This window comes from Strix aluco, chromosome 19 (assembly GCF_031877795.1).
Source record: "Strix aluco isolate bStrAlu1 chromosome 19, bStrAlu1.hap1, whole genome shotgun sequence".
NCBI lineage: Eukaryota > Metazoa > Chordata > Aves > Strigiformes > Strigidae > Strix > Strix aluco.
Window position 1 is genome coordinate 16,305,980 of NC_133949.1, and position 17,923 is coordinate 16,323,902.

At 50.7% G+C, this 17,923-nt stretch overlaps 2 protein-coding genes across 3 annotated transcripts in view; one reads left to right on the plus strand and one right to left on the minus strand.

The window, feature by feature from the left end:
* The window catches only part of LOC141932262 (uncharacterized), a 180,028-nt gene that overhangs the window by 125,144 nt on the left and 36,961 nt on the right, over positions 1-17,923 (minus strand). The window lies entirely within an intron of this gene.
* Positions 2,224-17,923, plus strand: part of WSCD1 (WSC domain containing 1) — a 31,314-nt gene continuing 15,614 nt past the window's right edge. Inside the window, exons 1-5 of one of the 2 annotated variants that reach the window (XM_074845167.1) lie at positions 2,224-2,284; positions 2,748-2,791; positions 11,543-12,221; positions 16,019-16,133; positions 17,672-17,856. In XM_074845167.1, coding sequence (XP_074701268.1) covers positions 11,795-12,221; positions 16,019-16,133; positions 17,672-17,856 — 727 coding nt within the window. In that variant the 5' untranslated portion in view covers positions 2,224-2,284; positions 2,748-2,791; positions 11,543-11,794. Of the gene's footprint in view, positions 2,285-2,424; positions 2,792-11,542; positions 12,222-16,018; positions 16,134-17,671; positions 17,857-17,923 lie in introns of those variants that run through there. The other variant, XM_074845168.1, reaches the window with a different exon arrangement.

Consider the following 17,923-nt stretch of genomic DNA (forward strand, 5'->3'; position numbering starts at 1 on the left):
GGAGGACTGGAAACGCCAGACACGATGGGGCCAGGAAAAGCACCGCAGCCGCCCGGCCAAAGCTGCTTGAAAAGAGGATTTGGGGGGTCAAGGATCCAGCCCTTGGCAGGCAGTGAGCAGAAATGCAAAGTCCTTCTTTTTGGTCTGCCATGACTACAAATTATTTCCTGTGTTCCAGCCAGAAACAGAAGTCCCTGCATTTGTTTGCTTTTAAAGCAAAACACAACAAGACAAGACATCCTTCGAAAAAGGGAAGAAAAAGTAAACTGACGAGCTCCAGTAGCCAAGCACAGCCCAGTTTGCTTACACAGGTCTAAGACAGTGACCAAAGCAACGCAAACACAAAGGTGGCAAAATTCATCCCGATGCTGGCGCCAACTAAAGACCAAACCTCTCCAGCATCACTGCACTATTTTTTGCAAGGTGGGGAACAAGTGAGATTAGTCTATAGCTCCTGTCTTTGTAGTCTGTACCTCCCATCTTTACAGTCTATAGCTCCTGCCTTTGGGTGCATTTCTAGTCCAGGTCTGCTTCACAACGAGAGGAATTTGAAATTAGCTGGTATGTGTGCAGAGATCTGAAACGAACAACCAGGTTCCTCTTCTCCTGAACAGTGAGGATGGGAAAGGCAAGTGTATCATAGAGTAGAATCACAGACTGGTCCGGGTCAGAAGGGACTTTAAACATCATCCAGGCCCACCCCCCCACCCCAGGCAGGGAAAACTTCCACTAGCCCAGGTTGCCCAAAGCCCCGTCCAACCTGGCCTTGAACCCTTCTAGGGAGGGGGCAGCCACAGCTTCTCTGGGCAACCTGTGCCAGGGCCTCACCCCCCTCACAGGGAAGAATTTCTGCCTTAGATCTCATCTCAATCTCCCCTCTGTCAGTTTAGAACCATCACCCCTTGTCCTATCCCTGCGCCTCTGATCCAGAGTCCCTCCCCCCTTTCCTGTAGCCCCTTTCAGTCCTGGGAGGCCGCTCTAAGGTCTCCCCAGATCCTTCTCTTCTCCAGCTGAACCCCCCAACTCTCTCAGCCTGTCCTCACAGGGGGGTGCTCCAGCCCCCCGAGCATCTTCGTGGCCTCCTCTGGCCCTGCTCGAGCAGGTCCGTGTCCTTCTGATGTTGATGCCCCCAGAGCTGGACCCAGCACTGCAGGGGGGTCTCACAGAGCGGAGCAGAGGGGGAGAATCCCCCCCTCGCCCTGCTGCCCACACTGCTCTAGGTGCAGCCCAGCACACGGGTGGCTTTCTGGGCTGCCAGTGCACGTTGCTGGCTCACAGGCAGTTTTCCACCCACCAACCCCCCCAAGTCCTTCTCCTTGGGGCTGCTCTCCATCCCCTCCTCGCCCAGCCTGTGTTTGTGCTGGAGATTGCTCCGACCCATGGGCAGGACCTTGCCCTTGACCTTGTTGAACTCCATGAGGTTCACACGTGTAATTTTAGCGTTAGCATCACGCTGGCAGGTTCAGGTCCCACTCAGGGGTGTGCTGCATGGACAGAGATCCACACACGTGGCATCACTGAGACCCGCGGGGCTGGTCAGAGCGGGAAGTACTGTGCAGCACAAAGAAGGGAAACAGGATCAGTCCCTGCGTGGCATCCGAATTCCCCCCTTTCGTCTCAGATCCAAGAAAACCCCTGAGTGCTGCTTCCTCACAGCCAGGCAGATGTTGGGTCTGGTATTTCTGACCCGCACTCCTCAGCATAGGAAGTAAAGGAGAGTCCCCATAACTGCATCTGATTTTGGCTCCAAGAGACAAGTCTCCACGTTTCATTTAAATATGCAAAGGTGGTGGGGTGCTTCAAAACCGCATGGAGCTCCAAGTGTGCAGCCTACTCCCATTTAAATACAGAGGCTTTAAGAATAATTATAAATTTATCAATCTCCCTGTGAACCAGTAGCAGAAAGGAGTCCGTATGTGCAGTGGAGACAGCAGAGCAGAGCAGGCAGTGCTAAGGACACCGAGCAAACTGCCTTTCAGCTCTCACATTTATAAATAATTTACTTCTATCCACCTGTGCCCAGAATAACAATTTGCTGCCTGAAATCTCGGAGCTGGTGCCGGGAGGCTGCCGGGGACTCGCTTTCCCGGGACCCTCTGGACCTGTTGGGAAGGGGTCTGGGTCTCCAGAGGGATCTGCCCCTAGTGGGAAGAGGCACCGAGACACAAACCCCGGCGCATCCGCGGGGTGAGCGCATTCGGGCTGCACGGCGCTGCCGCCGCCGCTCCGCATCTGCCGGTGCCGCCATCCGCGCTCAGACAGCGTGTGGAGGGAGCATGGGCAGGTCTGGAAACGTCTGTAGCTGCGGAAGGCTGCAGAGCTCTTCCGTGAGGCGGCCGTAAGGGAGAGGCTCTGCCTCCCCGGCCAGGGGAGCGTTACGAAACGCGAGTTACCGAGCGGGGCTGAGGATTCCGGCCGCGCCGCGCGGAGGCTGCAGCGGTCCTGCCGGCTGCGGCGGGCGGCCATGGAGCGTCTGCCCGCCGCCAGCCCCCGCGCGGCGCAGGACCCCGGCCAGCCGCGGGGACCCCGGTGAGCCGCGGGGACCCCGGCGAGGGACGGCGGGAGTCGCCGAGAGAGGAGCCGGAGCCGCGGGGCAGCGCGGCCGCGGGCAGAGCCGAGGGTGCCCGGGAGGATCGCGGCCGGGAGCGGGCGGCAGGCGGATCAGAGGGGAAGGGCAGAGGGAGCAGGGTTAGCAGCTCCTCAGACAGGCATTACAGCTTTTTATAATATTTCACTGGATTGTCTAGGACTTTGCCTGGCTACACAGGAGTTCCTCCACCATAAAAGAAAGGTGAGTTTTTTCCTCTTTTTCTTACACAGTTGCGTTATCTGCTCCTGCAAGCTGTCTGTCAGCTGGCCTTAACACAAGTAATAACCAGACAACTTTTTGCAGAGGCTGAGGTATTAACATTCATTGTGGTCTGAATGGCTGCTTGATTTATTAAATTTATCCATGGCATCTAAGTACACGAGGCTTGGCTGCATTATTTATAAAGATTGCAGTTTGCTCTCGAGATGCCCTTCTCTGAGCATCCACAAAACATTATACTTGAAAAGTAGGCATGGATAATGCGAGTGTGTTTGTGTCAGAGCCTGGTGAGGCAGACTAGAACGCTCAGCTTCTCCAAACAGTTTCTGAAGCATCACTGTGCTAAATAAATAGACTCTAACAATTTTTAGTAGGTGGGTGTTGCAGGAATTTGGATGTTGAGGGCTTTATGAAAGCCACTTTTTAAATACCTATGGTTTAGTGACAAATCTGCATGTTATTTTAATTCCTGTAGAATTCCTTGCAGACAGGAATAGATCTCATCTCTAGCTACTGTGGGCTGAGGCAAAAATCAATGTATGGTACATTTTTTACAACAATCTCTTGCAAAACTTCAGCCTCTAGCCACAGAACCATATTGGGATTTTTGGAAATTGCAGATAAACATCATTTGCTGGGTGCTTGAGTTCTTACTATCAAAGGGATGTACATTATGCATGAATGGTTTATTATTGATCAAAATACTTTCTAGGTTCAAAAACACAGTTTGCTGATGGGTCTCAGTGTGTCAGTGAACGGTGACAGCAGACTGTAGGTTATCTTTTGAGTACACATCCCTCTACGCACAGAACGCATACACACACACACACATACATACGTGTGCGTATACATCTGAAATGTGGGTATGTCTGTGTCTGCATGTCTCCATACTGGCATGGGATCAGTCCTCCTCATTATGGCTTTATCACTGAGCTAGGTAAAAAGTACTGGATTAATGGCAGAAATACCGATCACCCGGGTGTGCTCTCTGGTCCGAGCTGCCCCTGGAACACTTTCCAAGTCAGCGCTCTCTCACAACAATCCTCCCTGGACCAGCTGCCTCCTGCGGGCTCTTCTGCATCCCCCACCACAGGCTGCTGCGTTCACCAACAATTACTGCCTAGATTTACACCTACCTATGCTAGGAAATTGGTCTCAAAAAAGTGGAATATCTAGTGAAAGAGCTGCTCTGACCAAATTTGCACAAGTTAGCACTGACTCTCCAGCCTCAGGCTGCAGCTCTGTTCTGTGACGTTGCTTTTCACTTCCAAAGCTGAATTATCTGCCAATGTAAAGCACCTCCCATATTGTACACAGTGGATATCATGTATATTTTTAACTTGTGTATTTTCAACTTGATTAGACTAGTTTATGGACTATAGAGTTTTTCTCCATCTTTCTGCTATCTCTGCATAAAAGCTTTTTTCTGCTTCATCACAGTTCATCATTATTTAACAGTTTTATCACGATATCCGCATCAAAGATAACTCTGCAATCTGATTACATCTTGGAGCAAGCACACTTGTAGCAAGCAATGGTAAACTTGCTAGCAAGCCCTCTCAAGCTGCAATGTTTGCCACTACAGCGTGTGGAGAAATTGTGATGCTTCTACCTCGTTTCTAGTTTGTTGGCAGACCTTATGTCGTGCTTAAAGTAACACTCAAAGCAGCACTGGGTCAGAAAGAGCTGCTCATGCGGGGGCATGTGCGTAGAGGCAGCATAGATCCATCCTCTAGCAAGGAAAACTTTGTAAGTTGGAAGAAGGGCTCATTGTTTCTGACAGCCCAGACAGTAAAGGCCAGATGTGCTGGTAGGGAGACGCGTGACACACTGGAGCTTCAGTGCTCAGGACAGGCTGAAGGTCCCTTCACCTGTGTCTCACTGGTCACCTCGTTACTGAAAATCCTTAGACAAGAAGCTTCATTTTGATGGGAAATGGGTGGAAGAGTTAGTTTCTAGAAATATTTAAAAGCCAGATTATTCTCCAAACCAAACAACTGGAGGTGACTTGGGAAGAGACGGGCAAGAAACCCTTTTAATGTATTTAAGTACAAACCCTCAGCGAGTTCTGCAGCAGCAGCACTGAGTGACCGGGGGTGTCTCATATGGGGGGTGACGCAGGATGTGCACGAGCAGAGCACGGGCACTAACTCATCCTCGTGCGCCTGAGCTGGACACCCTGCCTCGGAACAAAGAAGGAAAGCAACCTGAGCTTTCTGCTTGCCTCGCGGGAAGGGCGGGGATGAGGAAACTGGAGAGCAACAGAACCAGCGTGAGCTGCAGCGGCTGCCGGAGCCGCGTGGCTCGTCGCCGTGTGAGGCTGGAGCCGCGCCAGGGCCGTCTCCTGGCCCTGCCCGTGCAGGACAGCCCTCGCCGCGGGGACGGTGGCTGCGGTTGCGCCAGGGCCTGCGAGAAAAGCCTCGTTCACAGCGTTATCGGAAGAGCGCGGGGGGAATGCCTGCCCGGGGCCGGAGTGGGAGGGTGTTTCTGCCTCTCCATCTGAAGCCAAACGCTCCGGGAAGGCCAGGGTGTTGGATTCTGGATGGGTCTCGTTCGAGCACTGCACCGTAACTGCCAGAAGGGTCAACGATCAGCTGGTATTCCATAGACCTTCTCATAGAAAAGTACATGTTTAAGTTGGCAAAGGAAATGAATATTATAGTAACTCTTCATGGGAAATTTCCTTTCTTTTTGGTGAAAGAATATCCTAGGAAAGCTGACAGAATTACAAAACCACCTCTTTTCCTTTCCTTTGCATAAATTCCTAAGTTACATTGTTAAGTTAGTGAGGCAATTCCACATGACACTTTCTTAAGGAGCCAGAAAAAGTAGCAATGGACCTGAGCCAAAATCCATCAGCATCAACCTGTACCTTGATGTGTGTGGATTTTGGCTTAAGACAGTAGAGTACCAGGATGTTTCCTCTAAGCTTTACTTTTAGCATGTGCTGCTTTCCACACACATGTGATCCTTGGTTTCTTTTCTCCCTTTTTTCCCGTGATTTGGAAACTGGGATAATGTGGAATTTCTCTGTCAATTCCACTCAAGGTATGAGGCTCACCTTTGTTGTCTTTTTAACCTCCTTCCCAAAACTCAAGAGACGGCTCTGGCCACACACCGAAGTACAGCTGCGAGAGCTGTTGGCCGTCTCGAGACTGACACTGGCAGACACTCTGGGTTACTCAGGGTGCTTTTAGCTATCGGAATAAAGGGAATTGCAAATATTGGACAGGATCACAACATTACATTTGTGGCTTCTCAAGAGTTCTTCTTCATATGGGCATTCACGCTGTATGATGTTGGCCTTGACTTTCCAAACAGCCTCAAGAAAATGGCAGTGTGTATCCAAATGAAAGGCTGAGAGCCAAATCCTTCAGCTAGGTCCCAAGTGACTACATTTGTACTCAAAGCAAGCTGACAGAATAGAGGAGAAATGTGGAAGAGGGATGGATTTTTCTAAAAATAGTGTTCATGAGCCCAATTCCCTTCAGTTTACAATAGAAAACATAGTCTTGCTTCCATGCCAAGAACTCTGAATTTGCAAAATCCTGCTGGTCTTTAGGCAAGATCAACTATTGATGAGCTGCAGCCGTCAATACAGTATTGACTTAAGTTTCTGCATTGAGCAACCCATTAAAGGACAGCCCTCAACTGAGCAACTCTTCACCTGCAAATCTGGGGCTGTCCTGTATTGCCTTCAGCATTCACTGGCTCTCATAACATCACTGAAAGTATTCAGTCTTCCCTTAAAAATTCTGTCAGTTAGCTAGGAGACCAGAATTGCCAAGAAATTTACAGGTTTTCTTCTATTTCTCTTTACAAATATATTAATGCAGCTGCTTAGCATGGCATCTTCTGTCACACATTTTGGAAGCAAGGTACTGACCTGCTTTTCCTTATAGCAACTCTTTAATGATAGAAAAATAAGGATTAAAAGAAAACCAGCACTTGGAATTGGAGATGCCTGTGGTCTGGTGCTTAGCCCCATCAGGGCACTCTGAGACGCCACGTCCTGAGTTCGCAGTCTGTGCTCTGGCACTTCCCAACGCTGCACAGAACCTCGCAGCATCGCAAAGCCACCGAGGGAGGGGGCACATTTCCAGAGTGCTCTGAAACCACAGCACACACAGACAACCCCCTTCTGCGCCTCCTCCAGAAAGAGCTCCCTACAGCCACGGCAGCGGCGCAGGTGTCCCCTGACCCGTTAACCACATTGTTTTTATAAAATACTGATAGAGCTCTACAAAGATTCATTATCCTTTACCAGGCGCAGGGGCTGTTCCTGGCGTCTGCAGCGAGTCCAACCAGGGGCCCGCGGCGCCTCGCGACCGGCGGCTGCCGGACACGTTCAGAGGAGCTGGGCGGTAGGCGGCTGCCCGCGCTCACCTTGGGGGACACCGCTGCAGTCCCCTCAGGGAGTGCTGCGCTGCCACCCCGCTCTTCTGGGCCGCGGCAAGACCCCACGGCAGCAGGCTCCGAGCAACGTGGCAGAAAAGCGAAGCAGCCTCTCCGTGGGTGCTGGTAGGACCATGCCCCCACCGAGCATCGCGGATTCGTGCAAACCTTTGGGAGAGCATCTCTGGCACCCAGCACCACGCCACAAGAAAAAACAGCAAACCCACGTGCAACAGCGCTCAGGAGGATTCCCCGGCACTGGGACAGTGGTCTGAAAACTGGGCCACCAGCCAGCAAACCCACTGGTGATCAAGTCGTGCCAGATTTAGAGGGATCTTCCTCTAAAGATGTTGGCTTTCCCAGAGACAGTGAGAACCGCAGCATTGCCCATTTTAGGAAACCGATCAGAACAGATTCCTATTTTGAGATTCTAGGGTTTCAGGTAAGATGCATTTTTCAGCTCTGCATTCAGTCCTGCTGGTATATAGAGAGGTCTTACAGAAAAAAACCTCAAACTATTCTTTCTAATGACATTTCCAGACAAAAAATTTCAGGCACAAACAGGTAAAAATGCTGTTCAAACAACTGAATGGTTATCTGACTTCTGAACCATTAAAAATTCACCTGTCACTAGTACAGTGAATAAATTCACATTTTATAAAATAAGACCACTCAATGCTTTTCTGAACCCCATCAAACTCTTGTTCTCAATACCAGATAATTATCCATTCTATAAAAACTCTGCCACCAGACACACCACCTTTTTAGTGGTGCGAGGGATCCTCTCCTTGCTGAAGGCACAGCACCCAGCAGACCTTCTGTACTACCGCTCACCATCTCCAAAGCTGATCCTGCCACTGCTAATTATTCTCCTTTTTTTGTTGCAGTGTTAACCCTTTCATTGTTCTGTTCACCTAGAGGTCTTCTCTGCCGTTTAACAGTTCTCATTGCCCATCTCAAAGTCCTTTCAATTACCATTTTATGATTTTACTAACTCAACTCTCAATTAATATGGTCCTAAAACCCCTTTGGCTCTGAGAACTGATAAATAGGAACAGAAGACTCTACTCTTCTTCCATTTCACTTCATTCACTTTAAGTGAAACATGTATGAAAAACAAAAATTATGCATTTTGTATTACCAGATACTAGTTCATATCCTCCTTACTCTTTCCTTTTTAATATCATCATCAGAAGTGATGCACTTCAATTCTTTTAGGCATACTTTGATGATATTGCAATATGCAGTTTATGGAAAAATCAAATGACATTTTTTTATGTCAGCAGCACTCTGCTATTTCCCCACTAAAAAGCAACATTTAATTTTTGAGTTGCACATTTGCAGCAGTTGCTGTGGGCGGGGAGTCTGCTTATTTATTTGGTTGGTTTTTACTACAATGTACTGTCATGGCAACTGTACTGAGGGCGAATGCATCTGGAGGTAATTTATATATGTCATATTGACTGCAGCGAAATTGGCTTGTACCATTTAAACTTTTTCGGCCTCTGGGCAAAGGCAAAGTTAGCCTTTTGAGGCCCAGAAGCAGGTTCTCCTTAGTAACTGAATAGATAAACTAGGCAGAGCAACAGCAGCAATGCCGAAGACCTCTCGGTGGTTGGGTGCAGGCTCGCTGCACGCTTGGTTGGGGTGCGACGCCTCGGGCAGTTGCCCGAGCTCTGCTGAGGGGCCATCGTGGAGGCAGCGCTTCGCGCCCTGCGCAGGCCCTGCCTGGGCAAGCAGTGGCCAGGCCTGGCACCAGGAGGCATCGCCATGTGCTCCCAGGCAAGCGGCAGATCCTCTCATCGGGGGGATGGTGCAGCTTCCAGCCGCTCCACTTTCAATCCTTGCAGACATGGAGGAACTCGACGGAAATCCGCTGGAAGACGGCACAGGGCGGCATTAAAAGGGGCTGAACTGGGCCAGCGGGGCAGTTTCACACACAACACGCCCGAGCCCCGCTGCAGGGCTCCGACGGTCCTTCTCTGGGCACCGCTGACAGCAGCGCCCGCGGGTCCCCGGCTGCCCCGCGCTGCCCTTCCAATGCAAACGGCTGGGACGCACTTGAGAACTTTGGCCCAAAGAATTTCTTGATACCGTAACTTGATCACTTCGTGAGTAAACCAAGAGCTCTGAAACCCTGAATTACAGTTGGGCAGACATGATTGCAAGGATGATAAATTCATCTGCCTCATCATGCTGCTCGGGGGGGGAAAAAAATCTTAAACCTCTTGAATACCTACGTGATTGCAGCATTATCAGCTCACCAACGAGGCTTTGCAGCAGCGTTTTATTGAGAAGGGCTGTCCCTCTGCATTATAGATGACGACTCGAAGAGCCTGCTGCCTGCCTGGCCACCAGCTGCCAAGGCATGTGGCCACCTCCTCCGCTGGCCAGGCCTCACCTCAGAGCACTGTGCGGCGCCAGGGCAGCGTTACTGCCCATCAGCCTCTCGAATGGCCAACAACGTGCCGTGCTTTTGGATCAGACAGCCTCTTTTGGGAACAGCTCGAGTTTCCAGTAGCCCTGTGTCAGGAACGACTAGTGAATCAAATCATACCTATGCTGATAGGCAGTATTTCTTCAGATAAATTAGCGCAGTAACAATCTGCAGTATCTAATTATGGCTAATTTCCTGTTCATCTGTCTAGGTACTTCTGACCCTTTTACTGTAATTCTTGAGCACTCACAACATTGATCAGAGATTTTCAATAATTTAACTTTAAGGGTCAGCTCTTTAGCTGGTGTAAATCAATGCATTTTCTTTGGCTTTGGAGCTGATCAGAAGGGAGGTGCGTTAACTTCTACAGTGCAGAAAATGGTCTTAATTTACTACAGCATGCTACAGCCTCGTAGCCCTTTGCACCTGCTCGCTCTCCCAAGTTCTTGGAGAAAGTGTAAGCATATCAAATATTTTTGGGTATTACTCAGCCCTACAAAATTGAGACCAGCATACATGAACTTTGAAAGAAACCAATAAAATTTTAAAAAGCGCCTAAATCAGGTCCTCAAGAGCACCCGACTTCAAGATTAGAAGACAGGGACTCCTGCCTTGTGCCAATCCCATTTAGCAATCAAGGCTGAAACATCACAAAAAAGGAATTCAGGCTCAACTGACAAAAGATTCAGCTGAGCTTTAACATATTTTTGGCCTAAAAGTTTTTGAGCTTTGTTTTTTATTGCTGCTTGAAACTGAAAGAAGTTGCACAACTAAATGAAAAAAGGAATGGGTGGAGACTTAATTGGTAGCATCTAATTAAGAAAGAGGCGTAACTAAATATCCACAAAACTTTAAATCAGATACTGAAACAAGAAATACGGTGAGTGGATATTTCCTTGCCAGGACCGTGGATTTCAAGAGTATGCCCCAACTGCAAGTCAAGCAAAAGCCATAATATTTTCTTTTCTGGAAGACACTGCATCTTTTCTCAATGCCTGCCTGGCTCCACAGAGAAGTGATTGACTGGGAAACAGGAACTTATGGGGAGATGCCAGCTTTTATTTGCTATGGGAGGTTAAAGGTTCCCTAGAGCACAAAGGAGCTTTTCTTGCCCAGACAATCCCATCATGGTACACATCAGCACAACTAAAGCCTGCGAAGCTCAGAAGCAGTCAAGAAATATCTGGTAATACTTGAAATTAATTTTTTTCACTCACTCATTTTTATGCATACACATCCACGCATCGATATTTGGCAATAGAAATCTACTAAAAAAATAGCAGGATCTCTGGTTTCTTTTAAAGCAACACACACAGCAGCTCAGAGCTCTGTGTGTAAGTACAGAATCCCCAAATATCCTTCCAGCATAAAGCCTGACTTTATTGCACTGGAAAGAGATTAATAATTATTATCTATTGTGAGTTGATGCAATTTCTTTTTTTTCTCCACACACCCACACTGCTGTTTCCTTCTGATCTGCATTTGTAGCTTAGCTACTGCTTAGCTGAAAAAAAGGAATCTGATAATACCTTCCTAAAAAGATGCCTGTACTGTGGCTGCCTGTTCCAGCCAGTCACAAAGAACGGAGATGTCGGCCATTGACAAGAGAAAATAAAAAACTTTTTTCCCAAACATCCCAAGAGAAATAACCTCATCATAAAGGTATTTCTTGTGCATTCCAAGTTAAAAGAAAGAAGGGAAAAAAAAGGCTGAAGATTTGAAAGTAGCTTCTGCTTAATCAATTATTCTCATCAGATTATAGTTTTTAAAGTGCTTAATTATAAACAACAGATGGAGAAACGCTCAGCTAAAAAGAAAAGGGTGTGGGTGGGGAAAAGTCAGCCTGATGGCGGGTATTTTCTATTTGGATGTGAACCAACCTTCCCCCCTTGCTGTTTCAGGTTTCGGCGTCGGCTGCCAGGCAGCTCGGCCGAGCACGACGATGGCAGCACGGCGGGTGCTCGCGGGGCCCTGAGGCCAGGCGTGCACCTGAGGCCGGCGGCAGCGCCGCACCGGGCTGCTCGCTCTGCCACGGCCGTCCGGGGAGAAGGCGCCGGAGTGATGGGCTGAACCTGCGGGAGGAACCAGCGCCCGGCCAGGTGGAGATTCAGGGGCCCGTCGGGAGGCGTGAAGGGCCCGGTCTCAGCAAGGGCATGGCCAAAGCTTTCTTCAGGCTACAGAAGTTTCTCCGTCGGACCCAGTTTCTGCTCTTCTTCCTCACGGCAGCTTACCTGATGGCTGGCAGCCTCCTGCTGCTCCAGCGGACGCGCTTGGTTATCCAGCAAGGCTCACGTGGGACCTCCGCTAACCAGGCCCTGCCGGTGCCGGACGGGATGGCCGGGGCTGGGATCGTAGACCCCAGGACGCTGCAAAACCCCCGCCCTGGTCCCAGGCTGCTGGTGGGCACGGGCGCGCGACAGGAGCCGGCCCTGGACCAGCACCACAGCCCGCGGTGGCTCGCGTCCCGCAACTCCGAGCTCAGGCAGTTGAGAAGAAGGTGGTTTCACAGGTTCATCAGCGATCAGGAGCCCATGCAAACAGCGGGATCGAAGGTGATGAAGCACACTGCTGAACACAAAGGTAAGGGATATACCCTGCCCCGTTTTCTGGCACACACATAAACTGCACCTCCTCCTAGGGCCGTCCCAGGCAGAGACTGGCGAGCACCACAGCGTCCCCACAGAAACACCTTCCTCCTGGCCCATCACCACTTTCAAACCAGTCCTTAAGTGTATGGACGGGCCAAAGTACGATCCTGATGTCCCTGGTCATGCTGGGGTGTAACTTCCTCCAAAAAACTATTTTTATTGACTGAATGGAAGCCCAGGCAGTGAAACATGTTTCCCTAATTTAAATTATTTTCTCTTCAAGCAGGCAGAGATGAACACTGTTTAATTGATTTTCTTTCTCAGAACAGGGAACACTTTAGAAGTGGGTTTTAACAAATTAACTATCCAAAACCACACAAAACCATACGTCTAGAAGTGCCTCCTTGCTGCTTTAGCATGTACTTAAATTCTGCTACTGCAAACGCATTCCCTGATCCTGCCCTGCCTTCTGTGACCACCTCTGCAAACACACTGTCCTTAGGGGGGCAAGACTGGGCCCCACAACCCTCCTGAATCAGAGACTAGCTCCTGGTGTTTGGCGGGTCCGCTGGGAACCTGCAACAGGCCAAGGGGAATTCACGCCGCTGCACGCGTGCAGTGCACCAGTGGCCAGAGCACGGGGTACACAACTGTACGTTCCCAGGCCAAACGCAAAGCCACTCAGGTTTGACAGAAATGTGAGTCCCCTTCACTGAGAGCCTGATCCTGCTGCTCTAAGTGCTGCTGATAAATACGCGCATGGACTCCTCCAGCCTGTTCAGCAGGAAGGCTTTTACAAAACTATTACCCAGAGCAAGCAGAAGAAAACCAGGAGCCTGTAGATGCTCACATTTCCCACTGGCTTTATACCCTTACGACCCCCCCCACCCCCGAGAGCTGTGTCACCGCAGGCGAGCCTGGGACAGCATCCCCCCGCCAGGCCCGCGAGGCGCTGCGGGAGCTGTAGGAAGCCGAACGCCCCGGCTGCGGAGAGCTGCAGCCCCAGCTGTGCAGTCGCCCCCAGGGAGCAGACAGGCCCCCTCGAGGAGCCCAGCACAGAGAGCACCAGGATTCAGACCATGCTCCCAAGGCTCCAGCATCAAATTAGGAGTTTGCAGTCTTTGATCCATTGCCTTTCAGAAGAACTAGTTGTTCTTGGAGATGCTTCCCTGATAACAAAGAAGCGAATGGGATCTGGATGACTAGACACCACACTGCTAAACTGCTCTTCAGTTTGTTGAATAAATTTACCCAAACAAAGGGGCACCTTCTGCAAAAATCCCGCAAAATGGGTGCCACCTCGTGACTCCTACTGAGTAAATTGTCAGAAATGGGAAGGAGAAGGTGATAGTGATGGTGTGTGGGAGATGAGTCACACGGCGTGAGTCAGGCAAACTCAAACTGCTGGAGCTACCTGAAGCACCAAGCTGGAACTTCTGAGAGTGCTCCACGGGTGCTTCATAAAACCCCACTGAGGTTTTGGTGGCAGAGAAGCGAAGCCGCAGTGCGCAGGTGGGGGACTGGCGGGGGCCAGGAAAGCAACACACTGAAACCAGGCACGTTACGCTCCCTTGCGCTGGATGCCCCGGGATTTCCACCTCCTGCACGTGCGCCGGCAGCGCGGATAGTTGTGGTGGGTTCAGTGAAGTGAACCTGGGCTGCCAAACTCAGGAGTGCCCACGAGCCCTTCGGCTTTGCTGCTGCCCCAGCCCCGACAGCGTGCAGACAGCACGCCTGGTTCTGCCTTCACAGGCTGTCCCTGCTGGGGCTGCTCTAGTCCCCACAGCGGTTGGTGATTTTTTTCCCCACCCGATGAATGGAAGAATAGATAAAAAGTAGAGAAATGCGGTGAGTCTTTATGAGCTATGCTAATACCAGGCAGAGTATGAACCTGTTCTTTAAAAACTTTAACTAAAAAAAGATTAATTTTGAAAATTATCCATAAAGTTAGCTAGTGCCCATAGCAGCCATTGAGCCAGTGCCTTGCTCAGGTTCTAACTGCTGACTGAGGGGAGCCAGAAGGACTATTTATTGCTACATCCCACTGAACTATGTTGACTCAAATATGCATCATTTGAACATGTGACTGAACGTGAAGTGACATTATTAATAACAGTATTGGTAACAAGCACTGGAATGCTTTTGGAAGTTATCAATTAAAAATTTAACTACCTATATAGAGCGTGTTACCTTCCCCCCTGCGAGTGGCTCAGGGCAGGGACCACATCTTATCCTGCCAGGGAGACTGGCAAATGCTATCAGTGCAACAAATGGAAACAGGAATTTGTCAGGCAAAAAAGGAGAATTGTCCATTAGGAATGCTTCCAGCGGACGGGGTGTTCCACACTGTTTCCCCTGTCCCGGTTACGCCACTGCAGAGGGTGCAGAGGTGCAGGGTCCGATCGCTGACGCGACGCCTGCTCCAGCCCGCGGAGTCTCTCCGCGACTCGTTCATGGAGAGGACGTGAATGAGGTTTTGCTGGTGGCAGCGTGGGAGGGACGCGGGCGGGCACTGCCTGTGCCGGGGGGCCTGCCCGCGCCTCCCCCCTCAGGCCCTTTGGCCCCACGCGCCAAGTTTTCTGCTGCTACGGGTTTGAGTCAAAGTACCCAAATCAAAGTCTGCAGTAAAGTGTAGAACATCCTTATTGCAGGTGTGTGACTCCCATCTCGTTAACAGTGCGCTGGGGGGGCATATTCACAGCTTGTGAGTTTTCTAATTGCATGTTTGCAAATTACCAATGTGCAGGTCTTCGAATCTACTGTTGTAATATTTAAATGCTTGATTTATTATTCCTAGCTCAAAAATCTCTGTTAGAGTGGCTTGAACTTTCTTTTTCTTCTGGATTATTTTATTGTTAACATGCTTTTTAGTTTCGTTTTTCATCATATATTCTCTTCCTGTCCACAGCTCATGTTATTTAATTTCCCTGTTATCATTTCAATGCTGCTACTTCTAAAATCAAATTTCCTTTTTTCCTTCATATTTTAATGATAAAATGTACTTATATACACACAATTGCTGTGTAACAGTGGGACTCCACATCACCCTTTCAATCGTATATTTAAAAATGGGCTGGATTTTTATAGCATTTTGTTCATGACAGCAAAAAAGACACAACATAGGATGCAGTCTAAGAGAAATATTTATCTTTTATATGCTAAGTAAAGCAAGCCATATTTTAAGAGATTCATTTGCACCAGAGAGAGATAGTTCAATGCGACAGCTAGACAGTGCTGCCTAGTTAAGACTGAAGTTATCTTTCCAGTATAGCTTTAATATAACTCTGTGTACCCAAAGAAAACTGATTTTCTTAATATTTCTCTTGCACCATCTCATTATGAACTAGAGATTTTCGAGAAAACTTGGGAGAAATCCAACAAGATTTCCCGAAGTTTATACCATTTTGAAGACTACCTTCTCCTTTACTGTAAAAATTCGCCACGCTCTGTCACCGAAGGGAGGGAGGAGCAGGCGGCAGCCGCCTGTGGGAACGGTGGCTCTGGGGTGGCTGCAGACTCTGGGTCTCTGGGTTGCAGACTCTGGCCTGCTTGAATCAACCCGGGGAAGGGAGAAGTCTCGTTTCCATCGGATGTTTGAGTTTACCCCTTCAACAGCACCTGCAAAGGGTCGGTACCAGCAGACAGCTCTGCGGAGGGGCAGGACCCCAGGCAGGTGGTGACTTGATCCTGCATGCAACTCACGGGCTGCGTGGGCGCTGGACGCTTTCTTCCCTCTCCCCCGCCTCCACCCCATGTGCTTTGCCTAACTCTGGTCTTGCACGCACACAGGCACCTACATGGGATGCTTCAGCGATGACTCGAGGGAGAGGACACTGAAGGGAGCTGTGTTTTATGACTTAAGAAAAATGACAGTATCACACTGTCAGGAAGCTTGTGCCGAGAGGTGAGTGGTATTTTTTTACTGCAAATTTTCTCTTTTCTGACAATAAATGGAACTGAATTTGAAATGGGAGAAGCATGCATATGTTAAACATATAGCATCTGTGAAAACTGATTATCTCGTATCTTCAGGCATGGTGCAGTTCTGCTACATTGCTTAAAGTAGACTATTTCACTGCTGCCTATTCTCTTTATTATAGGGTGGCTCCTTACAATGTATTTTCTGTTGTCCTGGTCAAAAATTACCGTTTTGTTAGATAGTCTTTGTTAGATATAGCCCTCTAGCCTAAATCTTTGATCCAAAATATAAAAAAAATCTTTGAACAAACTAGCACTTCCAAAGACAGGAGAGAGCAAGACAACAGGGTGCGTGGCAGGGAGTGGGGCCGTTCACCCCACAGCCCGGGGAGCTGCCGGTCACCGGGAACAGGCAGACACAGCTCCTGCCACCGCTCTGCCTCTCCTGGTCAGCCAAGGCAGGGTGCGGGCAGGGATGATGTACCTGGGGCAGGACTACATGAAAATGTTTATGAAACAGACTTCCCATTGCTCCCAAGCACAAGAGGAAGCAGAAGAAACAATACCGTTTAGACCAACTCCTGTGAAATGCTTCCCTTGGTCCACAGGGCAATGCAGTGGTCACTTCAGGGGTGCCCCAACTGCAGCTTAACCCCATCTTGCTGGCTTTGAGACCCCCCCATTCCAGCCCAGTCCCCTGCAGCCACACACAGACTCTGCAGAGGGAGCGGGTGAGGGGAAGGTATCTCCTCTCAGAGAGACAGACCGTCAGGAGACCACGGGGGCCAGGCCCTGCCCGGTGCCGCCAGCAGAGAGCTCAGCCGCGGGCCTGGCTGGGGGCACCTTCACGTGCTCGCCCTTGGCCCGAGAGGCCCGCGGGAGCACTTTGCCCTGCCAGGGGGACCCACGGGTCCGCGCACCGCAGGCTGCCACCTCCGCGCGAGCGCCGGCCCCGTGAGCCTGCCCAGCCCGGACGGCGGCTCCACGCGGGCAGGAGGCAATGGCACTGCTGGAGCCGGCGGTGGCGGGAAGCCAGCCCTGGCGCAGGCACCCGGGCAGAGCCTTGGGCGAGCAACGGCCTCGGCTCGGTCTGAGCGTTTGAGAGACGCCTGACGGGATCCGAAGCGCCCAACTCTGAATGCCAGTTAACAGCACCTCTGAACGGGGCTTTTCTTCTCCGTCCCTCTGAGCTGTCCTAGACGTTTCTGATCCAAACCTGCAGTGGCAGCTCTGGGCGGGGGCCGCATCACCCCAGCTGCAGCCGTGGGTGGGAGCAGGCCCAGCCACGCTGCCACGGGGACGGCACACGCCTGCGCAGCCGGAGCCGTGGCTGTGACTCGGACTCTGACCACCACCCTCGCCTGCGGGACGAGGCGCTGCCCGCCTCTCGCCCGGCCGGCTGCGTCTCTGAGCAGGGCGGCAGCAGCGCACGCCGTACGTGGGGACGGGCTCCTGCCTTCGTTAGGTATGAACGGGAGCAGACAGGGTGCCCGTACTGACTGGGCCCGGTTTTGCTCCCCGCAGGGCTTACACCTACGCGGGGCTGGCGTACGGAGCAGAGTGCTACTGCGGGAACAAGCTGCCAGCGACCGCCTCGAAGCCCGAGGAGTGCAACAGCGAGTGCAAGGGGGAGAAGGGCTCTGCCTGCGGAGGGGTGAACCGGCTCTCGGTCTACAGGGTGGAGGAGCTGCGGGCAGGAGCCAGACGACGTAAGTGGGTGCGCGACCGGAGAGAGGAGGCTGCTCGCCCCGCGGGGGAGACGCCACAGCCAGGCTG